At 45.8% G+C, this 21,287-nt stretch overlaps 1 protein-coding gene across 7 annotated transcripts in view; it reads right to left on the bottom strand.

Annotated features, from left to right (window-relative positions):
• frmd4a (FERM domain containing 4A) overlaps nt 1-21,287 on the bottom strand; it is an 85,374-nt gene that overhangs the window by 46,139 nt on the left and 17,948 nt on the right. For 2 of the 7 annotated variants that reach the window (XM_037106838.1, XM_037106828.1), the window contains exon 1: nt 12,200-12,582. The exons of 1 other annotated variant lie outside the window; for it this stretch is intronic. In XM_037106838.1, coding sequence (XP_036962733.1) covers nt 12,200-12,292 — 93 coding nt within the window. In that variant the 5' untranslated portion in view covers nt 12,293-12,582. Of the gene's footprint in view, nt 1-12,199; nt 12,585-21,287 lie in introns of those variants that run through there. 4 more of the 7 variants (XM_037106829.1, XM_037106837.1, XM_037106831.1 and 1 more) reach the window with 4 other exon arrangements.

The following is a 21,287-nucleotide window of genomic DNA, read 5'->3' on the forward strand; positions in this document are numbered from 1 at the left end:
AGAGCTATTCTCACAGGAAACGGGACCAGATGAGTGAAGTGGGAGTAAACCGGCCTGGGCTTCACTCCTAAATATGATGCAGCGGCACAGCACACAAGCTAACAGAGCATTGAATGAATGAATATGTATGACAGATGTGTGACATAATACCAGATTTTAAATATGTATACAACTTTTCGGTGGAACCTCGCTGTTAGTAAACAGCCTCTTGGTTTAGTTGACATCTAGGAGAAGCAGCTTCCTGACAGCTTCTGTTATTAGCTGGCACTGTAACAGGAAATAAACTTGGCGTATCTAGGATGTTTATCTTGTCAAGCCTGAAGCAGTCTACAGGGATGTTAAACACACGGCAGACGAGTTTCGCTCCACAAACTGTCACTTCACATTCCTCAGAACGAAATGACTGCTTGCAATAAGTCTTCAGTGGTGATTTCAGGTAAATAAGACAATTTTTCACAACTCAGGGGAAGACCAAGCACCTGTGTTTGCTATAGTCCTTACCCCTGCTTCTTCCCCCATGCAGGATATCCTGCCTGTGGGATGGGGTTGTAAGAAAGGGGGGCTGGTGGGAGGAAAATGATACAGATACAATGTGCACAGATGAATTCCAACCCAGTCGCCACAGTAAGACTCTTCAATGTGCTCTTCTGCAAACCATGGATATGGTGACACTTAAAAAAAAGTTCAGTTTTATGTTGTAGGTACAACAGCCACTTGGTTAAGGTTAGGAAAAGATCATGTTTTGACTTACCTGGTTCTCTCACCACAAGTATGATTCCACAGTGTCTTATCAAAAATATCTGATTTTGTTGCCACTAACAAGGCTGTTACATTTTCTGGTTTCAAAAATATGAAGTATTGTTGCTCTTGACACAGACAGAAAATGTCCAGACAATCTTGTCAAAAATATCCAGTTGCTTCAAGCTCACAAATGTCGTTAAAACTCTGGCTTGGCAGTCATCGCTGCCATTCCCATGAAAACACTAATATACATGTAATTTGGACGTGAAATAACATGCATCGTAGAGATATTGATATGATAAGTGTGACACGTATGAAATTGAACATATCCTCGGTTAGCAGAAACACAAAATGGCAACATTTTACTCTGGCGACTGGGCTGTGAAATCGATGTGAAAGGAATGCAACGCGAGAAATGACAAACAATTACCCTGAGCCGCTGTCTAACAGCATAGCGGAGCATGGCCCTCACACGCCTGTCGGTACTAACCCTTTTTAAAGGGTCATACCACCAGAGGAAAATGTGTGACTGGAAGCTGTTGAGTCAATAATAGCCGGCCTGATGTATGAAAGTGTGAACACGTGGCTGTGTTCTCTCACGAGAGACATGAAGAGCATGTCTGTGTGAGCAAACAACATTTCATAAAATGTTGCAGCCTGCTGTTTAATGTCACGCCTCATTCACACGGGGCTCTGCTTCACGCAACAGGCAAAGCACCCTGAGTGTAACATTATCACCTTGACATATGTGTCAACCACTGGGGTGTGGAAAAATATCTGGGCTCTGGTGTCCTGATTGACTATGTTGGACTGCTGGTGATGGATGCTTTCTTCAGCCAGACTTGAGAAAGTAGAGAGTTAAATAAGAGATGAAGAAGTAATTTAAGTAGGAAAAAAAAGCGAGTGTCAAAGAGGAAAAAAGAGACTCGGGGGAACAGGCTTTCGGTCAGAGCAGTGGAGCAGAAATCATATCAGGATGAAAGGAGAAGGTGGAAAAGGAGTGAAGGAACAAAAGATAGGTTGATGGAATATAAAGACACAGTTAAGTCCTCTCTCTTGTGTCCGCTCTCTCTCCATTGTGTGTCTGCCAGTCGTGCGAGGCTGGGTATCTCATTAACAGTATTAGAGGAAGCCGGGCAGGGAGGCAGTGTAGTGAGCCAGGGATATCCCCGTCCTGCAGCCTGACACACTGACCCCTCCTTCCCTGCTTCTGCAGCTCTCCTCCTCTATTAAGAACTCCACATTGGATTGTACCAACCCAGTCCAGGTTGGGGGGGGAGGGGACACACGTTGCCCACAGCTCTCATCAATGTCCAGAGGATGTTTGGGGAAAGTGTTAAACGACCTCTGTTTGAGAAGCGTTTGAGTGACATTCCTAAACCAGGAGGGGGTGTTAGGGACGGGTTTGTCTTATAGAGGTGTGGTATATTATTTCAGTTTCCTCTGATTGTGTTGCCCTCCCTCAGGATGCTTAAACTTAATGACACATCTGAAGACAAAAGTCAGAACAACAATCCGGCTTATCCCCCTCTTGAGAGTTAAAAGAGAATTGGAGCAGAAAGACAGGAAAAGACACACGGCGTGCGTTTATGCCTGTGTGCAAGTACAGGTATTGAAGTGACTCCACTGATGCTGTATGGTTTTGTGCTATACGCCACAGTTCCGCCGTGTTATTTAGTAAGAAGCCGGGTGAGTTTCTCTGTGAGCCTGCTGGGTTTGTCCTCGTGGTGCCAGCTGCATACAGGGCAGGTGAGACACTTGGGGAATACTAATGGCTCCATGAAAGCCCCGAGTACCGATTCAGACATGGCGAAGTGAATACTGATCGACCATTTTGCTGAATCACAGCTCGACAAACACACGACGAAAGAAACAGTTGCTTTGAACATAGCAATTCAAATATGTCTTCCACTAGATTAACTGTCCATTAGAGGCAAACAGACACATTTAGTCCGTCAAAAGTTACCAGGGAGTTAGATTCAGCATGTAGGGCAATGGAGGCATGGTAACTGACCAGACAGCCTATAAAATAGTGTCTGTGTGTGATTTGTGTGCTAGCGTCCCCCTTTCACACATCCACAGAAAACAATTACGGGCTTAACAGCTTAGTTACCGGTCCTGAACAGTTATCCTAGCAACACAACTTCCTGTCCAGGCTCTGCATCCTGAGCACAACAACAACAACAACAACAACAACAAAAGAACTCCACACATAAGAACAAAGCAGTGCTTTTTCATGCTGTAGGTGAACTTGACAGCACACTCCGGATGCACCTGAGCTGTGTGTTATAAAACTATGTCACCTTACAATATGTGTCCCATTTTACCAGCAGGGGCACCGAACACATCTAACCCATTTCTGTCCTCCCTGCTTAATGACACAAATCAGTCCTGTTTAACCCTGAGCCCCTGTCTGTGGCCCCCGTCTATTGCCTGAGGGACACACCTGGCCTGCAGTACCTTGTCTTGAAGTGTGGGCTCCAATACACCAGAATCCATCTCCACAGGTGGCACTGCCAAATTGGAACGCATGGATATGCACATGCACATTTAAGTCTGTTTTGTGTGTATGCGAGGTTCAGCCTACCTGGTAGAGTGGCCTAGAAACACACCTGTGTGTGTGTAAAAGATTCAGGGGTGCAGGAAGGTTCCTGGCGTGCACACGAAGGCGCCGGAGGGCCGTTGAGGTGAGGGTCCACAGAAGACCCTGACGAGTACAGACCGCCTCGTCTAGACCCAACAAGACGGCCTCCATTACTACAAGCTCCCTGTGAAGAGACCTCCACAGGTACGTACAGTATGGCGATATGGGTTGATGTCAGCGGGATATCCACAGGTATCACACTAACCAACCTTTAAGTGAGTCACGCAGGTAAAATCCACAGAGGCTCAGATAATGAGGAGGAATTAGCCTCTGTGGTCCTCTTGATACCACTCAGCTCCAGCTGATAAAAACTGGGTCATCTCCAGAGGCTTAGCACAGAGAGACAGGGGGACCCTGTGGCTGTCTCCTCTCCACCTCTGTCCTCTCAGTCTCTCTGGGATTCAGCAGTCTGATGCTTCCTCAAGGTCAAACTCTGCTAGTCCCTCTGTCCCGGTCCCACACAGCCAGTGGTCCCTGCTGACTCTGTCTCTCTTCTTCTTCTTCCTCCGCCTTCCTCTCCTTCGCCCGTTTCATCGCCTAAGCAAAGCCCCCTCTGTCCGTTGGTCTGAGCCTCACAAACACAAACATTCCCACTAAGGAAATGCAGCCGGTCTCTGAGTCTCCCCGACTGCTGGTTGTCTTTAAAGCGGTATGCACTCTCATACTGCAGCTCACATGGAGGGTGTCAGAGAGGAGAGCAGACGACAGCACTCACTCTATCTCACTTTTGAAGGGGAGAGGGATGTGGCTCCAGGCTTGCACACACTTTCCAACACCTGGTGAAACTGGACACTATTTAAACTGTCACTGTGAAGCTATGAAGACGACACAGGCACACACACATCCCAACCACACTGAAATACAGTTCCATTATGCTGAAAAACTAATATTTCTTCTCCAAAAGTCAAAGGAATGCTACTTTCTTACAGTACTGGGACCTCAGCCAGAATATTTTTTTTATTTTTTTCAAAAAACAAGATATTTTCCCTTCGAGCTCTCTGAGTTTTCCCAGGCTGGAGTGTCCTGACCTGACCTAAATCCTCCAAGAAACTCAAGGATATCCAACTAGTCTGCTGCTCTCTATAACTTGACAGACTATGCGAAGCGTGTAAAGCTGATTGATTACAAAGAGTCTGTAATTGCTCATTTGAGAGAGAGATCCACAATGAAGCGTATCTTACATTTGCTCGCACACACCCATTTGCAACAATGGCCACATGGAGGCAATACAACCCCCATATACAACCTGTGCCAAGCCTACAGTCTGTGTGTGTGTTTATCCTTGCCAGCCTGTGATAAACTCTTGGCTGTACAGCACTGCTAAAACAATACAGCCTAAATGATCAATGTTCTCTGTCTCACTGCATACTGTGTGATATGAATGTTAAATCGAACACAGACACATTGTTGTACTAGCTCCATCAGACCTTCCTCGATCTTCCTGGGTCATTATACATCAGTATAAGTATCTAAAAAGAAAAAAGCTTAAATATCTGATGCTTTTACAGCCAATCGGATTCCCTTTTCTTCCGCTTTCCCTCCACTTTCCTCAGAGAGTGTTGATCAATAGAGAATTCAATAACTCTGTACAGTACAGTAATTCTCTGCCTTCCAACCAAACCCAATCTGACTGTGGGTGGATTAAATGGCCTTTCGTGGTCTACTCTGATTCATGGAGGGCTTTATTGATGCAAAGTGTTACTCCTGTACTGCTGAGCTGGTGACTGTGTGTGTGTGTGTGTTGCTGTATGACGCTCGTACCATTTGCTTATTAATGAGTCAGCCTGGATGTAAGTCACTGCCTTGGCAATAATCCACTAATATACGACACAAAATAGATATTGGGAATTGTATTTTCAGGGCTCCAGGCTAACTCTTCACACTGGTTGCACTGGTGCACCCAGTTTTTGTCATTCAGGAGCACATAATTTAGGTGCACCCAATAACATATTTTAAATTTGATTAATGAACACATTATGTCTATGGTTGTTCACAAGACTAAAGGTAGAAACACGTGTTTGTCCTGACTTCAATCACAACACAAACAACAAATTTTCCCAATTTCCAGGCACACTAGTGCCACCAATGATAATATTTAGTTGCACTTGCCAGGGTTCAGCTTAGGGTTTGCAAACATGACTAAAATAGTTGCACCCTGCCGCCCTGATTTTTGATTTTTCCACAATGAGAAAAAAACACTTGTTATTGATGCCGTGGGAATGAGAGCACTTTCTATTTTTTCTCAATGTCTCTCTCTCTCTCTCTCTCTCTGTGCTACTCTCTCTATCACTCTATATTGAAAACAGATGGCTAATTGAACGGATTGCAGGAGCTTCACTGCACACAACAAAAAAAAAAAATCCTAATCCTGAATAATGCATTAAGCCTGCGTCTTTTTAAATTAACTTAATTTCCAAAACCGCATGGTCCTCAACCTCCCCTCATTCCACAGCAGCAGTTTCCCATCCCCTCTATCTCAGGGCCTCGTGCTGCCCCCCTCAGCGGTGTCTTGAGAAACCCATGAGGAATGTGAGGCATTCCTATAGCGTGATTTTTTTTTTTTTTTTCCCAAAATGAATCAGGGTTCGGCTGGAGACGTTCAGCTCCCTGCCACTGTAATTTATGAGGGGTGTAAATATTTGTTGTGGTAGGGAGGGAGGCGGGAGGTTAGGTATGACAGTGCACTGTTCCCATGATTCTGTGTGTGCGCAATGTCCTGCTGATTCCTGGGAAAGGTCGTACAGGCCCTGCGATGTAAACAGTCAGCACCGATGTGTCAGCTGGCCGGCTATCACCATAGTAACAAGACAGAGAGAGACACTGTTTGGGATTTTACAATCAGCCTCGTGATGGACATAACTTGACAACCAAACAGTGAGATGATCTCCATGTTATTTCATTCCTTCTCTCAGACAGTCGTCTGTCACGAGGACATCTCAGTCCTGATACCGGAGGCACGACATCGGGAGAATCAGGAGCCTCACTTTCTCTGCTCCATCGCCTGCTTTCAGTATTCTCTTCCACCCTCTTTACTTTCGCCTATCTCCATCTTTCTCTCCCTCGTCTCCGTCTCTCTCTCTGTATCTCTCAATCTTCCCCTCCTACTCTCTGATCTCCACTCAGGCGTGTTATACTAGAGTGCAGGCAACTCGGAGAGAGAGGGAGAGAGAGAGGGAGAGAGCAGTGGAGGGAAATGGGTCACAGGCACCATAAATTCACAAGAACATTCTCAGCTGAGGCACTCTGGCACACAAATTCACAAAAAAAACCTGATGTAAAAGTGAGTAAAAAGTCTGTACAACACACAGGAAATGTTCTACTCTTCTTAACGTTCTGATAGACACACACGCAAGCCACCATCACTGTGACAGAGATTACAAGTGACATACGTGTATAGACCCACTCTGAAATTCAATTCCGATCAGTCTAGTTTAATGTGATTGTGTTAGAGGTGTGAGCGAGGAAATCAATAACGTAACGCAACGTGGGTGGAGAGAGAGAGAGGGAGGAATGCAGGGAGCTTCTTTATACCTTTGCATGTGTGAGAATGTGCACACGCGGCACGAGCTTCCCCTTGTTCGTGCGCGGCGTGCAATAATTAAAAATGAAAACGCGTTTAAGTGCACGCAGGAGCGGAGAGAGAAGCCCATGATGACACAAAACCTTTGAAGTTTCAGGACTTGAATGTCTCTTAAGTATAGAAGTTGACCTAGTTCATGTGTTGTATGCTGTAATATGCTATATACACACGCACGTGCACTAAGGGTTGTTCACTCAAAGAGGACGTGCACGCCGCACACACATACACACACACATACACACACACACACTCTCAAGCTAATCATTCTCTCCACTTTGCCTGGCAGATAAATATTAATGAGGATTACTATGTTACTGCAGTACACCCACGGGAAAACAAGACACTGCACCTCTCTCTCTCTCTCTTTTTAACCCTTTCCCGCTCTGTCTCTCTTTGTCACACACACACACACACACACACAAACACACTCCTGCTAGCTCCAACATCTTTCAGAAAGTCTTTTACAACACATATTCCTTCTCTGTCTTCCCAACGCTCCTTTCTCTTCCTCTTTTTCTGTCATAGCAGGATTCACACACACACACACATGCACACACACAAAACTATGAATAAACCCCCTTCATATGAGTGAGTCACAGACAGCGCCTCCGTTCTCATCGCGTCGTGTTATCTCTGCCTAACAAAGGGCACAGATTGTGCCGGGATATTTAAGGAACATCTCGGGGTCTCCACATCCTGTTTTGGGGGGCAGATGGAATTTAACAGACTCTTTCCCATCAACCCACACTCGTCTCTCTTTTCTTCTTCATAGCTCCATCTCTCTCTCTCTCTCTCTCTCTTTCATGCAGTCATCCGTGAGAATGGTGAAGCAGAGATAATGAAGAAATCATTCTGCGCTCCGCATGAAGGTAGCACAGGATGGGGACACACACACACACTGACACAGACACACACACATCCATCCAGTGGGCATGTTTTGGCAGAGGACAGAGGAGTCCACTCTCACCATAGCTACCCTGCTAGCAAACTGTCTCCATAGAGAAAACACATTATCAGCAGCTCACTGCCTTCAGCCTTCACTCACAGTCAATAGGCGATCATCTCCTCATTGTTTGATCTGTTCAGATGTACTTTGAACTCGTGCGCAGCTGTGCCGTGTGTCTATGGGTCTGCGGGTTGATTTTGGACGGGGAATAAAAGACAGCAAAAAAATAAATCATACCAGAGAGAGTGATGAAAGAGACAGGGTGGAGAGGAGGGTGGGAGTCTCCCCCCTTTTCCCTCCCATGCTCAAAAACATTCTTGCTTCTGAGCTGCCTTGGGGAGAAAAGGGGGGTCCCCTTTCATGCCGAACAGGGTGTGGTGCGAGAGGGGCCTTCGGGAGCCTTTAGCAGCAGTTATTCCCACCTCTTTCTTTCTTTCTTTCTTTCTGTATTTCTCCTTTGTCTCTTTAATTGGACTCACTGACCACAGATCTCTCACCTACAGTCCGAGGAGGCAGGGAGGGGGGAAGCAGGTTGAGATCTCTGGCAATCAATACTGTAGCGAAGCAGAGCAGAGCCTCCGAGCTCACAACTGGTATTTGCAAACAGAGGGATGATGAAAGAAAGTTGAAGAGAAACTTATCCCAAAAGCTGTTCCTTTGGTTTCAGCATCCACTCTGCAGCTGCTCAAATGAATCCTGACTCTAATGTGGAGACAATGAGATCAGCCTGATGACAAACAAGCAGGAGTGTCATCCTGAGCCACAGAGCGCCCGAGTCCAGCGCTGACCTTCTCTGTGATTGGTGCAGACGAGATGTTTAAAGGTAACGAGGATCGATTAGTATTCCTGCCCTCCGCTCTCACGCTTTCAGGCATTCAGTGCTAAATTACAGTCAAGCCATTGTCTGTTTGCATTCCTCTTCCACTCATGAATGCATGTTGTCAACATGTATATATGTGTGTGTGTGTGTGTGTGTGTGTGTGTGTGTCTGTGTGAACTTCTCCGACAGTGATCCCACCCCTCCCCACCTTTAAACCCCTCGCTCCCCTGTGGTGCCCCCCGACAACAACATGTTTCCTTGGAGAGCGATTCTTCCACCTCCTGAAATCTGAAATGTTTTTTTGTCTGTATTTTTTCTGTAACCCGCCTCCAACATGTCTCTCACACACACACATAAACACACAAACACTCGCGTCTCTCTCTCACTCTCTCTCGCGCCCTCTCCGCCCTTTGTTTGTTTGTTGTTTTTGTTCTTAATTTCACAGAGGAGAGCTGAGCAGCTTAACATGATAGCAGGATAACAAAGGGTGGATAATCCTAATTTCAGACAGCTCGCGTTCCCTAAAAGAAGCTGTTTTAAACTGTCAACACCTACCACGCAATATATCATCACATTATTACTGCTAGGACTATCTGTGTAAATCCTTATATTCCCTTTTTTTCCCCCACGTTGATATACTTTTTCACATGTTACCAGTTTTTTTTTTTTTTTTTTTTAACCTTCTCAAAGCTGTTGTCAGGTTGTAATGAAAGGTGTGCAAAAGCCAGATACAGGGAGAATGAGGAGCCTGACGAGTCTGGATACGAAGACAGCATTTTCAGGCACAAAACGGAGGAGTGGAGGGAGAAAATGAGGGAGGGAAAGAGAAACTGATTCACAGAGAACAGGGGGAGTAATCAAGTGCGTCTCTTCTTCTATTGTTCCGCAGTTAACGAGGCATGTTCTGTTCAGATGTCTCATAGCTGTTGACCGTGAACAAGGATGGCTGTGTTCTCCCGGTAGATATTACTCAATTAACTGCGATGTAAAACCCACATCCATCAGAAACCAACGGCACGGACGCGAGGTGATTCATCTGCATTAGATAAGTGACAGGGCGCAGATGAGAACGCGGTCTGTCTTTTCTTACTCTGCGATCTGGTAGGCGAAAAAATAAAAAAAAATGAACGTCTTTTCAAACGACTCAACGGCTGCTCAGAGTTTGGGGTCGAATGGCAAAGTGCTGCTGTAGGATATGAAAATCTTGCCTTTCCGAGTGCGCAGAAAATGTGCTTTTAACCAGATCAAAGCTCGCAGCGATAAACATAACCACGTCGGCATTCCACGCTGCTTAGTCAGCAGCATTTTCCCAGGATTCTCTCTCTGTATGTCGTTCCTCCTCTGCGCGGTTCACGTGGTTGCGTAAGGGTGGAGATTGGATGATAATGCAATGAGTTATCTAACATGACAAGTCAGAGCAGGACAAAGCTGCAGCTGTGTCTACGAGTGAAAGTATTTTTCAGAGGCTCGGTGCACGGGAAGATTAATTTGTAACGTGACAGACAACCTTTATAAAGCCCCAGGGCAAGAAAGGGGTAGATCAGAGAGATTGTCATCACTGAGGACAGGAATCAGTTTGACAGTCGGAAGATATAAATTGTTTTCTTTGCCCGTTTGGTCGTATGGGTAACTATTCTGATCCGCCGCATTCGCTACCTGATGCACGTCCATCTCTAGAGTTGTTGTTGGGGTTTTTTTCCCAGCACAGTAATACGCGTGATTGTATGCAAATCACAACAAGTAATCCCCCTACTGTCTGTCTGCCTGCGCACAGCTGGCTGCGAGAAGAATGGCGGGCAGAGAATGGGAATTGCAATCAGGATAGAGAGAGAGACAGAGAGACCTCCCTACGCTCCTGTGTGAGAAAATCTGCTTTCCTCCATTAATTAAGGTGATTTGAGGGACTGTGTGCGCCAATCAAGCAGTGGCAATTACTCCTCTCCAAAGGACGGTGAATATTCAGTTTCCCCCAATCAGGCAGTATTATGACAGCCAGATTGAGTTAGAGCACAGCTAATCAGTTTGCTCGCCACGGCTGAAAAAAAATGACACCACGACCTGAAGTCTCTGGGTGGCGCTCCCTGAAAGCATCAGAGGATGCTTAAACTTCTCGCTCACGTTGCTCACTGAAGTGCAACTTCACTATTAAAGTGAATCTTTGGCGAAGTGTTTTTTTATGCAGGGAATGTGTGCGTCTGGGCTTATTAAAGTGAAAGCAGTTCTCATCCAATCTACAGAGGCCACGCCGCGTAATTTACGACGGCATGGGTACAGTATGTGTGCGCTTGTGTGCATTACTGTATCCTCTGTGTGCGCGTTCAATCAAAGAGAGAACTACAAAGAGACCAGCGATTCTCAGAAGAGCTTATGGCGCGTGGAAGTCCCAACCACTCAAAGAGGCGCGTTAATGAATTTGAAGTCAAGTTGCATCAAGCTGGAAGACGGAGATGTTTCAAAACAGAGTCGGAATTCTATTCAGTGTGATCCTATAAGCACCTCATGAGTTCTCTCAGGAAAGCAGTTTGGATGACTTGTAAGCTGGGCAGGCTCATCACCTGAACACAAACACCCCCTTTAAATCTGACTCACTTAATGCCAGTGAATTACACGAGAGAGCGCTGACATGCATCTCAAAAAAGGAATGCAAAAGCGGGGAGACTCAAACACACTCTGAGCTGCAAACTTGTGTGCTAGTTTCTTTTTCTGTCTTTCGTTTGTTTCTTTTGCCAGCGCTGTAAACAACTTTGCTGGAGAGCACAAGAGGTGAATCGCCTGGCAGGTTGCAGCCTGTCTCTTATAGACACTGTCATAAACGTTGACTATGCAAGACACATTCCACATCTAAGCTTAGCTGGAAACTATTATCTTCAGCCTTCAGCCCACACCCACCAGATATACACAAACACACAAACACAGAGGCTTTTGCTGCCTTGGTGGCAGACAATCCGAGTTCCACTGTGTGGGACGGGATCTGGTACTTGAAATCAAGCGGAAAAGCGAGGCTACGTGCGGAATTGCCTGATAAAAGGAAATGAACTCGTGTCTCAAGTCAGTTCAATTGCAATGACAGGATGAGGCAAAGGGCAAACAAACCGAACTCAAAGACAGCTCTCCCACAGTGAGACTTCCCTGTAACCTTGAAAACAAGAGGACCATAGTGGAATACATTAGCAGTGACAGAGCCAGACTGGGAAGATTGACAGACTCAGACTGACAAGACGAGAAACACAGACAAGTATTGTCCACTGGAGAGATTAAAAGCTTTGCTCTTCACTCGCCTTCCACCAACTCAAATCTAATACCATCCCCTGGATTAGCCAAGAACCTTTTTAAATCCCACGTACACACACACACACACACACACACACACCACAGCACGGGAAGACAGAGGGAGAGAGAGAGAGAGAGAGAGAGAGAAGGAGGGAGAGGCAAAGTGTCAGAAGAAGGGAGAAAGTGAGGACTTCTTACCCTCTCTCCGCTGTTCCTCCGTAGAGTCCCCACCGGCAGCTTGAGCATCAGCCGGCGGGTTCTCCCGGGCGTCACAGCTCCCTGGACCACCATGGTAGTACGCTCCAGAGTGTGTGTCTCCGTGGGCGTGTGAGCATTAGTGCGAGTGTGTGAGGTGGGCGTCCTTGCTATCCCGTCCAGCCTGGCAGCCGGGGTTCACGCGAGTTTTGCGCGTGGGTGTGTAAGACGAAGAAAAGAAGTGAGTGGTGTCAACGCGCGTGTCCTATGTGCCTCTCTCTGCCGCTTTTCCCTCTTGTGCTGAAACACTTCCCATTCTGCCTCTCCCTGCTACGCTCCACTCTGCCGCTCACGAGGTGAATGAGTGTGTGAGAGTGTGTGTGAGAGGGAGAGGGAGCGCGCTTTGTCTCTCCTCTCACTTCTCCGGCACTGGCAGCCCCCCCACCTCCTCCTCCTCCTCCTCCTCCCCGCCTCCCACACTCACTTCCTTCAATCGGGGGGCTTAACCAGGTCACTGGATTAATGTGACGTTACGGCTGTTATTAGCATACGCATGGGTGTCACGTGATCCAATAATAACGTGTGTGAGTATAGATACACCCTCCATCCACACACACACACACACACTCATACAGAGCCCTTACAGAGGATCACGTGGGGAACCTCAAAAGGAATATGGGATGTTTTGCCATCTGGTAGGGAGATTATCTTTGAAATCCCACATCCAGCTTTCTCTCCCTGCACTGTCTCGACTAGGACACAAAGGGGGAACACACACACACACACACACACAAACACATGCCCACGTCCTTCCAGTCAAGCACGCCCAGTCCTGCATGAAGATATTGATCATCCTGGCGCTCGGTTTATCGTTGCATGCAGAAAAGTGTGTAAATTGGCCTGAATTTCTCCCACAAAGCTGTGACAGCAGAGACCTTTAGCTACGAGCCCTCGCAGAGATCTTTTATCGTGTCGGCTGAAGCCAACAGAGAGCTGAGTCAGTCCTCTGTATCCACCACGGTGGTCTTTACATGTCCATTAAAGCTATTGGACTGGTGAGTTACAGCTGCACCTAGTGACTTACTGTCATATTCTCATCATCACTCACCCCTGAGCTCTTTTTTCGCCTCTGCACATCAATACTGAACTATCAGCTGATTAACTTAAGTGGATCAACACATGCATGCAGGCATACACAGATGTTCGGCGGGCACGCGCGCATGTACGCCAGGTTCACACATGTAACGGCAAGCGACTTGTATGGTGGACGTTGTAAAACCAGGAACATCGGATTATAACCAGCAAGACTGAGCTCAGTTATCACAGTTATGAAGGTCAGATGGTATGAAATCAGATTAAAAACACCAGTCAAAATGAGCAACCAAACAAGCCTTTTTCAACCCCCCCCACACCATTTCCTAAAGTGAGGACCCCCTGCCAGCTTTAGTGCTGTGATACTGTATATGCCACACATAAAAAAAACACACACATAGAGCTAAAGCCGCGCGACAAGCATGCAGGAGAAAATCATCTGCAGTGGTAATCCCCTAGAAAGCATTATTTATTCAATACCCTGGTCCGCATCAGTGTGTGAGTGACTGTGGCCTACATGAGAACTATCGGAGGGCTATTTATAAACTTTGTGGGCAGGCATTCGGGTCTTGCAAGATGACACGCTGGCGGAAAAAAAGAAACCAAAAGACACAAGTTTAATCTGTCTTTCCTCTGTGTGATGTTCGACGTTAATTCAGACAACGATGACAGAGATTAACTGCCACTGCCGATTCAGGAGACAAAACCACGCTGCCTCCATGGGGATCTTGTCTGACACCTTGACAGGGAGATGACAATAAACTCTCCTAATTGAACAGTTTAAGTATGGTTTGTGTTCGTCTTCTCTGCAGCTCTTTGCTTTTTCCTTTAGGGTTCGTTTTTAAATTCCATCGCCTCAAATCCAGTGAGGTAATAAGCCCTCGTCTTGACAGGAAAGGGGGGGGAGAGAAAAAACGGAGCAGTGTTTCTTGATACCTCGGGCTAGATGCACAATGACCCATTTCAGTCAACAGCCTTGCAAAAATGAAGGCGAATGGGATTTGCACTTGGCAATAAAAATATGTGAAATACAAACCTGCATGCACGGTAAGGAATACAAATACAAGGAACACGCAGAAAGCTCGGAGACTCTGGCAGTTCACAGCAGCTGTCCTCAAAGTGAACTAAAAGTGAGCTTTTTAAATTTAGAAAAAATCATTCGTCTGCAAGAGAAAGAAAAAGAATGAGGGAGAAGATCACTACCTGCTTAAGAGATATGCTAATAAAGGAGGTGCCAACAAAGCATCTGGGTTGTCTGGGGTTTTATTTCTACCGTGTGTTTTGTGCGTCTGCTTCGTCTTTGTTCGCAGTCGTAATAATACGAAGCAATGGTAGAATCCTGGCAATGTTACGCATTCATTTACCCCGATAACCCAGCCAGTCTCTGCCCACGGCTGTCTGACTCATCCCCATGGTCCTGCTCCTCACTCTGTGTGTGTGTGTGTGTGTGTGTTTGTGTGTGGGTGGGTGTGTTTATGGAAATGCCCTCTAGCTGGACTCTCTCCCCATCCCAGGCGGCGAGGGTTGAATGTTTATGTTTCAAGACGCCACAAAATTACAAAGGGCTGAGTTACAGCACCATAACACAGAGAGCACAGATAAACAGCTGAACGGCCCAACAATGATGGTGTTATTCAGTTTCTCACTGCGCGCTTCTGTGTCTGCGTCTGCATGTATTCTAGTGTTGTCGTCTTCTGTCTCACGAGAGCGAGATGAGCAGAAAGCAGGGGCCTCCCACCCATCTTCAGGCCAGAACCAATCGTAATGACTTCTCCGCAGGGGAGCATCCACTTCAATTACCATCCCCTCGGCAGCGTCTGTGTAAGAAGGCCTGGGAAACACTTTTTTTTACATGCCGCGAAAGGTAACAAATAGCCCGCGAGATCTGTCAGGAAACAGGGACGTTTATGTGACTCACTGTGAAAACTGGGCCATATTTGTATTTCGGAGAGATTTAGCGGTACACGTGGGAACAGGTTGTCCTGGTCAAATCGTGTCGCTCAGCACATCTGCTCCACCCGCTGTGAGGTGACTGCGGGTGTGTGCACTGCATATCTGCCTGTGTGTCCTTCAATATGATTAAAATTTCAGCCGGTGGCATCAAAGGAATGCAGACGGACTGAAAAAATCCCCTCAATCCATGAATGTGCTCTGTTTATGAGAATCGCGCTGAGAATAAAAAAAAAACAAAAACGTTACGGTGTCTATGAGTGCAGTCCATTATACAGTCATCTATGCCATGATGGAATTAGAATATATCATTCCAATGGGTCAATCAGTGGTCTATTATGAGGCCAGCGGCAGACTTGAATGGGGCGCGAGATGTGAAATTGCTCCAGTGAATAGCACATGAGGCTTCTGAATTATTCACCAATGCCTACTGGAAAGCCTCCGCATGTGCTGGGCCAGTTGACATCCGAATCCGGACCGTGCATGTGATGGAAATTGAACGCAGAATGATAATAGCTGATTAGTTCACGGGTGTGCACATAAAAATGGGATCAGATTTATGATAATTGTGGTTTCTCCATGTGTTTGGGTATCCTGCAGAAGACTAATGAAGCAAGAAAATGGGACACATCTGATTATTATTCCATTCATATTACTGGGAGAACAGAAGTTTCCACAGAAATAATAACACATAATTAGCTTTAATTCTATATTTCTTTCATTTTGTCAACAAACGAAAAGATCAGGAGTCACAATGAATTGATCCAGCTAACAAAAACTCTCCTACAGAGTGTATTCCTCTGTGCTTTAGGCCAAAACAACACAGCCTCACTATTGCATTGGCTGACATGTTCCTCCATTACAGTGGACATCATGTGCACATCCTGGGCACTGTGGTTTATTTTGAGTCACTAGAGTTGGAACCGATCCAACCCGATATCAGTATTTGGTGCAGATAGTGACGTAATCCCCTCATCAGATACCCGACTGACACCACCAGTGAATGTACCCATCCAGATCCCATCATCTGATTGATTGATTGTCTATTTCATGTTGCACTCTTTTGAATCCTGTCATTACTTTTGAGCTCATGTATCAACAGCTACTTACTGGATGTTGATAGTGAACTGCTGTGCATTTGATTCGTTCAAGTTTTTCACAACATTCAAAAGGAGTTGCCATAGCAGCCCACTCTCCTGCATCTGTCAAGAGTGCTTCACCTTCAGTTCAACTCAGTTGGTCTGGAGTTTTTAAATGTGTTGCATTCCAGTAAATGTTTTGCTCCGACAGTAAGAGTGCTATGAGGATTACTACAGCCTCATGTAACCTCACACAGAATACCAACAACAAGAATAGTGATAGTAATAGGTATCAGAATCATCCTGGAGGTGTAGATACACACTAGCACACCCAATATTATTCAGTGTTTGTTATTTGACCACTAAAAATACAGTCTTTATGCCTCTATGAATATAAAGAAAAATGTGTGTGTAGTTAAGTAACGTAATAAACTGAAACTATATAATTGTGACCCAGTTTTGAAGATTTACATCTTGAATGGGCTCAGGGCTGAATGCCACACAGAGGGAAGGGCAGTCAAAAAGCATGACTAATGCAATTTTGGCTTTCTTTGGTGTCTTTTTTATTGGATTTGTTGACAATAAGACAGAATGAATAAATCAGGCATAGCCTTTAAAAATCAGACACCTCTTGTGCCCTGTGGAACGGTTAATTCGCTGCTGCATAACTAAAGCGACTCCAGTCAGATTCTCAGAGGGAAGACAATTTGAACTTCCTTGTTGCTGATCGATGCTGTCCAAATTATCTCCCCTTGCCTCGCCTCTCCCTCTCCCTCCCCCTGGATACTGTTTGCTGCCAACAAAAGGCACGGACAAAAAGTCATTTTAAAAAAACAGAACAAGCATAGCAAGGTTGCAAAGAATTTCTCCAAAGTAATACATTTGTCCTGAGAGAACATGACACTGCGACTCCGACCTCATACCGATTTGGTGGTGGAGAGAAGCAAAGAAAAAGATAGAAAAAACATGTAGATGTGGAGAGGAGTGCAGAGAGAAATCAGCGAGCTAGAGGGGAAAGAGGAGAAGGTCAGCTCGCTATAATTGAACAACTTCGTCACTGTGCAGAGGACACACCCATTATGTAATGGAGTGGTCACACACAATACACCCGGTCAATGGCTTCCATCAAAACAACACAGCTACAGAAGCCCAGTCAAAAGAAGAACAGCACACTGGAGAATCGACTATGCACACGAACACAGACACACAAGTTCTACAGTGCTGTGATACAATTGTGGGGTGGAGAGAACACAAGCTCAGTGCGTCACAGTGTTTGTGCGCCTTGCGACATGAACGCTCTCAGCGACCGCAGGGCTGTTTCTGGCAGACCAGCCCTCAACACAGATATGAACCAAGTGCTTTATAGCTGCTGGAAAAAGAGGAGACAGCGCTGAAAAGAGCAGCTGTGATGGAAACCGTCCCATGTAGCTGAGGTCTTCCTCTGTCACAGGAGATGAGGGGGGGTGGAGGAGAAGAACGAGGAAGAGGAGTGAGGGATGGGATGTTCTGCCTCCAGGCCCTGCATCATAGAAAAAGGATGAGGATGTTGGGGGTGGGTGGGGGGGGACTCGGGGGTGGGTGGGGAGGGAGCAGTTTGCGGGGGGAGCATGAGGAGGAGATTCAATTAAACTACACAAGGATTGAATGCATTTTTAATCACAACGCTTCGTTTCCTGACGTGACTGTCAGGCTTTGTGAGCGACTGTGAGGCGGCCTCTCAAAGAGGAGCTGCCATCTCTTTCTCCCGCTCCCTCTCCCTCTCTCTCTCTCTCTCCATCTCCCTCGCAGCTCAGCGGACCAGCAGCACAATACACAGCAGCTTTGGCAGGAGCTGATATGACGCCATGAACAGACATTTTACAGCCGTGAGTGGGGGAAAAAAAAAAATCCAATCACCAGATACAGATCATGCCACTATTTTGCTTGTGTCAAAGGGTCTCGTCTGTAATTGCCGTGTTCGTTATGTGAATGAGGCCTCTGTGGCACAAATGTCATGGACATCAGGCTCTATAGCAACACAGATGATTGCTATTTTCCCCGGCCCAGTCGCCAGAATTAAATGCTGGCATTTTGTGATGCTACAAACCACCGATACATTCAAATCTGCACACGACATCACGACATACACTATCCTTTCTGCAATATGTGTCATGTCACGCTCACATCACGTAAATTAGCTGCATTGAATGTCAGATGTTGGAGGAAACAGTGCCCAAGCCAGAGAGCACATTTGAGCCAGTGCTTCAACATCTGTAAGCGTGAAACCCCTGGATGCTGTTAACCAGATGTTGGGACATTTTCCATCCGTGTTAGCTGCACAAAAATCAGGATATTTTTGATGAGACATGGGAAGAGTTTACCGCTGTGGTTGTGGTGCCAGAAACAGGACAAAATATTATCTTCTCTTGACCTGGACAAAGTGTTTTTCTGGTTCCTAAACCTAACCAGACGATGAGCAGAAAAACAATTTAACCTAAAGACACACAGAGAAATATAAAGCTTCAACAACATATCCATTTATTCTGCTGCTGAAATTATACATACAGTACGTTCTCCTCTCAAGACATTTTCGTTATCTGCCGTCTACTTGCCTCTGTAACAACAGCAGGATGCTGTTTATTGAAAAATGAGCTGATTTCTAACATTGCTCGTGGGTTTGCTTATTGGATTTCTCAATTCTAAGCTGCTAGGCATGACTTTGTAACCATTTTGTGTGCAGTCATGTGTTTTAAATCTACTATAGCGGTCTTGTATGCAGAAGTAACAAAAGTGTTGACCTGAAAAATCTACAAGTCAACAAATGACTCTGCCTCGACTCCGGCTTCAAGGCAACAAAGTAGTGACCTCCTTTTCTTGTAGTAAAAGAGGCTGTGAAGGGAGTTTGTTGCCTCGGATCCTCTTGGCTTTCCTGAATCATTCATACACGCTGCTGTGCTAATGAAAATAGCCGTGCACCCCTTGGATATAGCTGTGCTCCGAGCCAATAAGAAGCGCCGGCCGGGCTCTGGATGTGCTTCTCTACTGGAGGATGGATAAGCACTGTCATTATTCTAATGACCCTTAATACTCCCCTAACTCGTCTGTCTCCGCTCACTGCTGGGTTAATTCACACGTACGGAAAAGTCTAACATCCAGTTACAGTCCCTCAACTCACACACTGACGTTGAATATATACATTTTATTACCGCTAGTTTTCAGTAGTATGAGAAGCCTGATCCATGACACACCCCCACTGCTGGAAAGCCGCATTTAATTCATCCTGCCTTTATTTGATGGTTCACTGAAATAGGCTTCTTCTCAGCTCATGTCTGCACGTATTAGCATTTCAGTGTGTGTGTGTGTTTGCGTTTCCATGTGCACATGCATTGCCATATGTGCTCTCAGTAAGCAACTGGCCTGAAAAGGGTGCAGCCAATTTAAATATTTCTCATTTGAGTATGCAAAGTGGCCAGATAACCCTCTGTTTTCCAGCCTCTTCCAGCAATTAGAAAAAATAAATAAATAAACCGACTAATTAGGGTGCTGAGAGGAAATGTAGAGGAAGGAAGCATTTTCCTGACTCCTGTTTTTTTTTTCAATCCATCCCACATGCAGTGCATGAATAATCCAAATCCTGTCCGGGGCCATAAACACTAATCTTTATTTCTCCGGTCATGAATCATCTATGTGGATATATGAAAATGACCAAATCTTCAAAATGGGTTGATGGATTTGGGCATCAAATATCAACATATATCAGTGACATCGATGCCCTGCAGGAGTGGAACGAGCGCTGATAGTGTTCATTGGAAGCACAGTATATCTCAGGGCGGGACAGATTAGTGTTCCCTCCAACAGATGCTTGTGCCTGTAAACAATGTTAAAGGAAAACAGGAGCTTAACGACCAAACTCATTACAGCAGCCGGCAGATCAAAGCGACCAGGGATTCTGATGTGGTGTTTACGATGTGTGTGTGTGTGTGTGTGTGTGTGCGCGTCTGCAGCCGTAGAGTGCCTGTCATTGTATCTAAATGTGTCTGAGTGCACGTCTGCATATCTGTGTGTGTGAGGGATGCAATGTATACCAGTTTTTCATTCCCACAGCCCGAATACTTTGTAAACCACAGGGGCCCGAGTAATCTACCTCTACCCAAGCGTCTCGGGCAATAGAAACCTGACGATCGCATCCATCAGACTTTCCTTCCTCGTTCTCATTCCTCTTTCATCCCTCATTTCCTCATTCTCGATCCACACTTCCTTCACTTGGAGATTTCGTTCCCCCCTAATCAAAAGATTTATGACTTTCTGCAAATAACTGTAAAGGCTGCGGACTGCAGAAAGCATAAGTAAGCACAGAACATAGATTTAATACTTTGGGGCTGGTTGGATGAAAGCTCCTCACATGCTGAGATAACATTCGCAAAGGTCTTCACTCATTGGGCTAACCCCGTGTTGAGTCATGTATAGGCCAGTCCAGGTTAGATTCCTGGTCAGCCAGTTTATTCCCTAAATCTCCCCGTGAAGAGAGTTTGACGTGTCCTCAGTTTTATTTTTTTATGCCAATTAATGAGAGAGCATCTGGATAGAGATGTGAACATATGTTGGCCTCTGGTCTCTGATTGCAATTATACACTGGAGAGGTCACATGTGTAACACGGAGAGAAGAGCGAGGAAAGGCGATGATAGATAAATTAAGTTAGATTAACTTCATGATAGAAAGTAAGACGGTTACTGCGATTAAAAACACAATAGCAGGAATGGGCAAACTCACAAAGACATCCATAAGCATGTGCTCCAGCGTCACCTCCAAGTCCTCCAGTCGTGCTGCGAGAGTCATCGTTCAGCGTGTCCAAAAACAAACGCCGCCGAAAAGAATCGACTCTTAAACAGAAACCCAAACCCTGGCTCGTCTTCCTGTTATTAGCTGAAATCATGGGATAGTGACAGATGACTTGTAGGGAATAGTTAAGTCATGTCAGTCCAATAACATC

Source organism: Acanthopagrus latus, chromosome 8, assembly GCF_904848185.1.
Source record: "Acanthopagrus latus isolate v.2019 chromosome 8, fAcaLat1.1, whole genome shotgun sequence".
NCBI lineage: Eukaryota > Metazoa > Chordata > Actinopteri > Spariformes > Sparidae > Acanthopagrus > Acanthopagrus latus.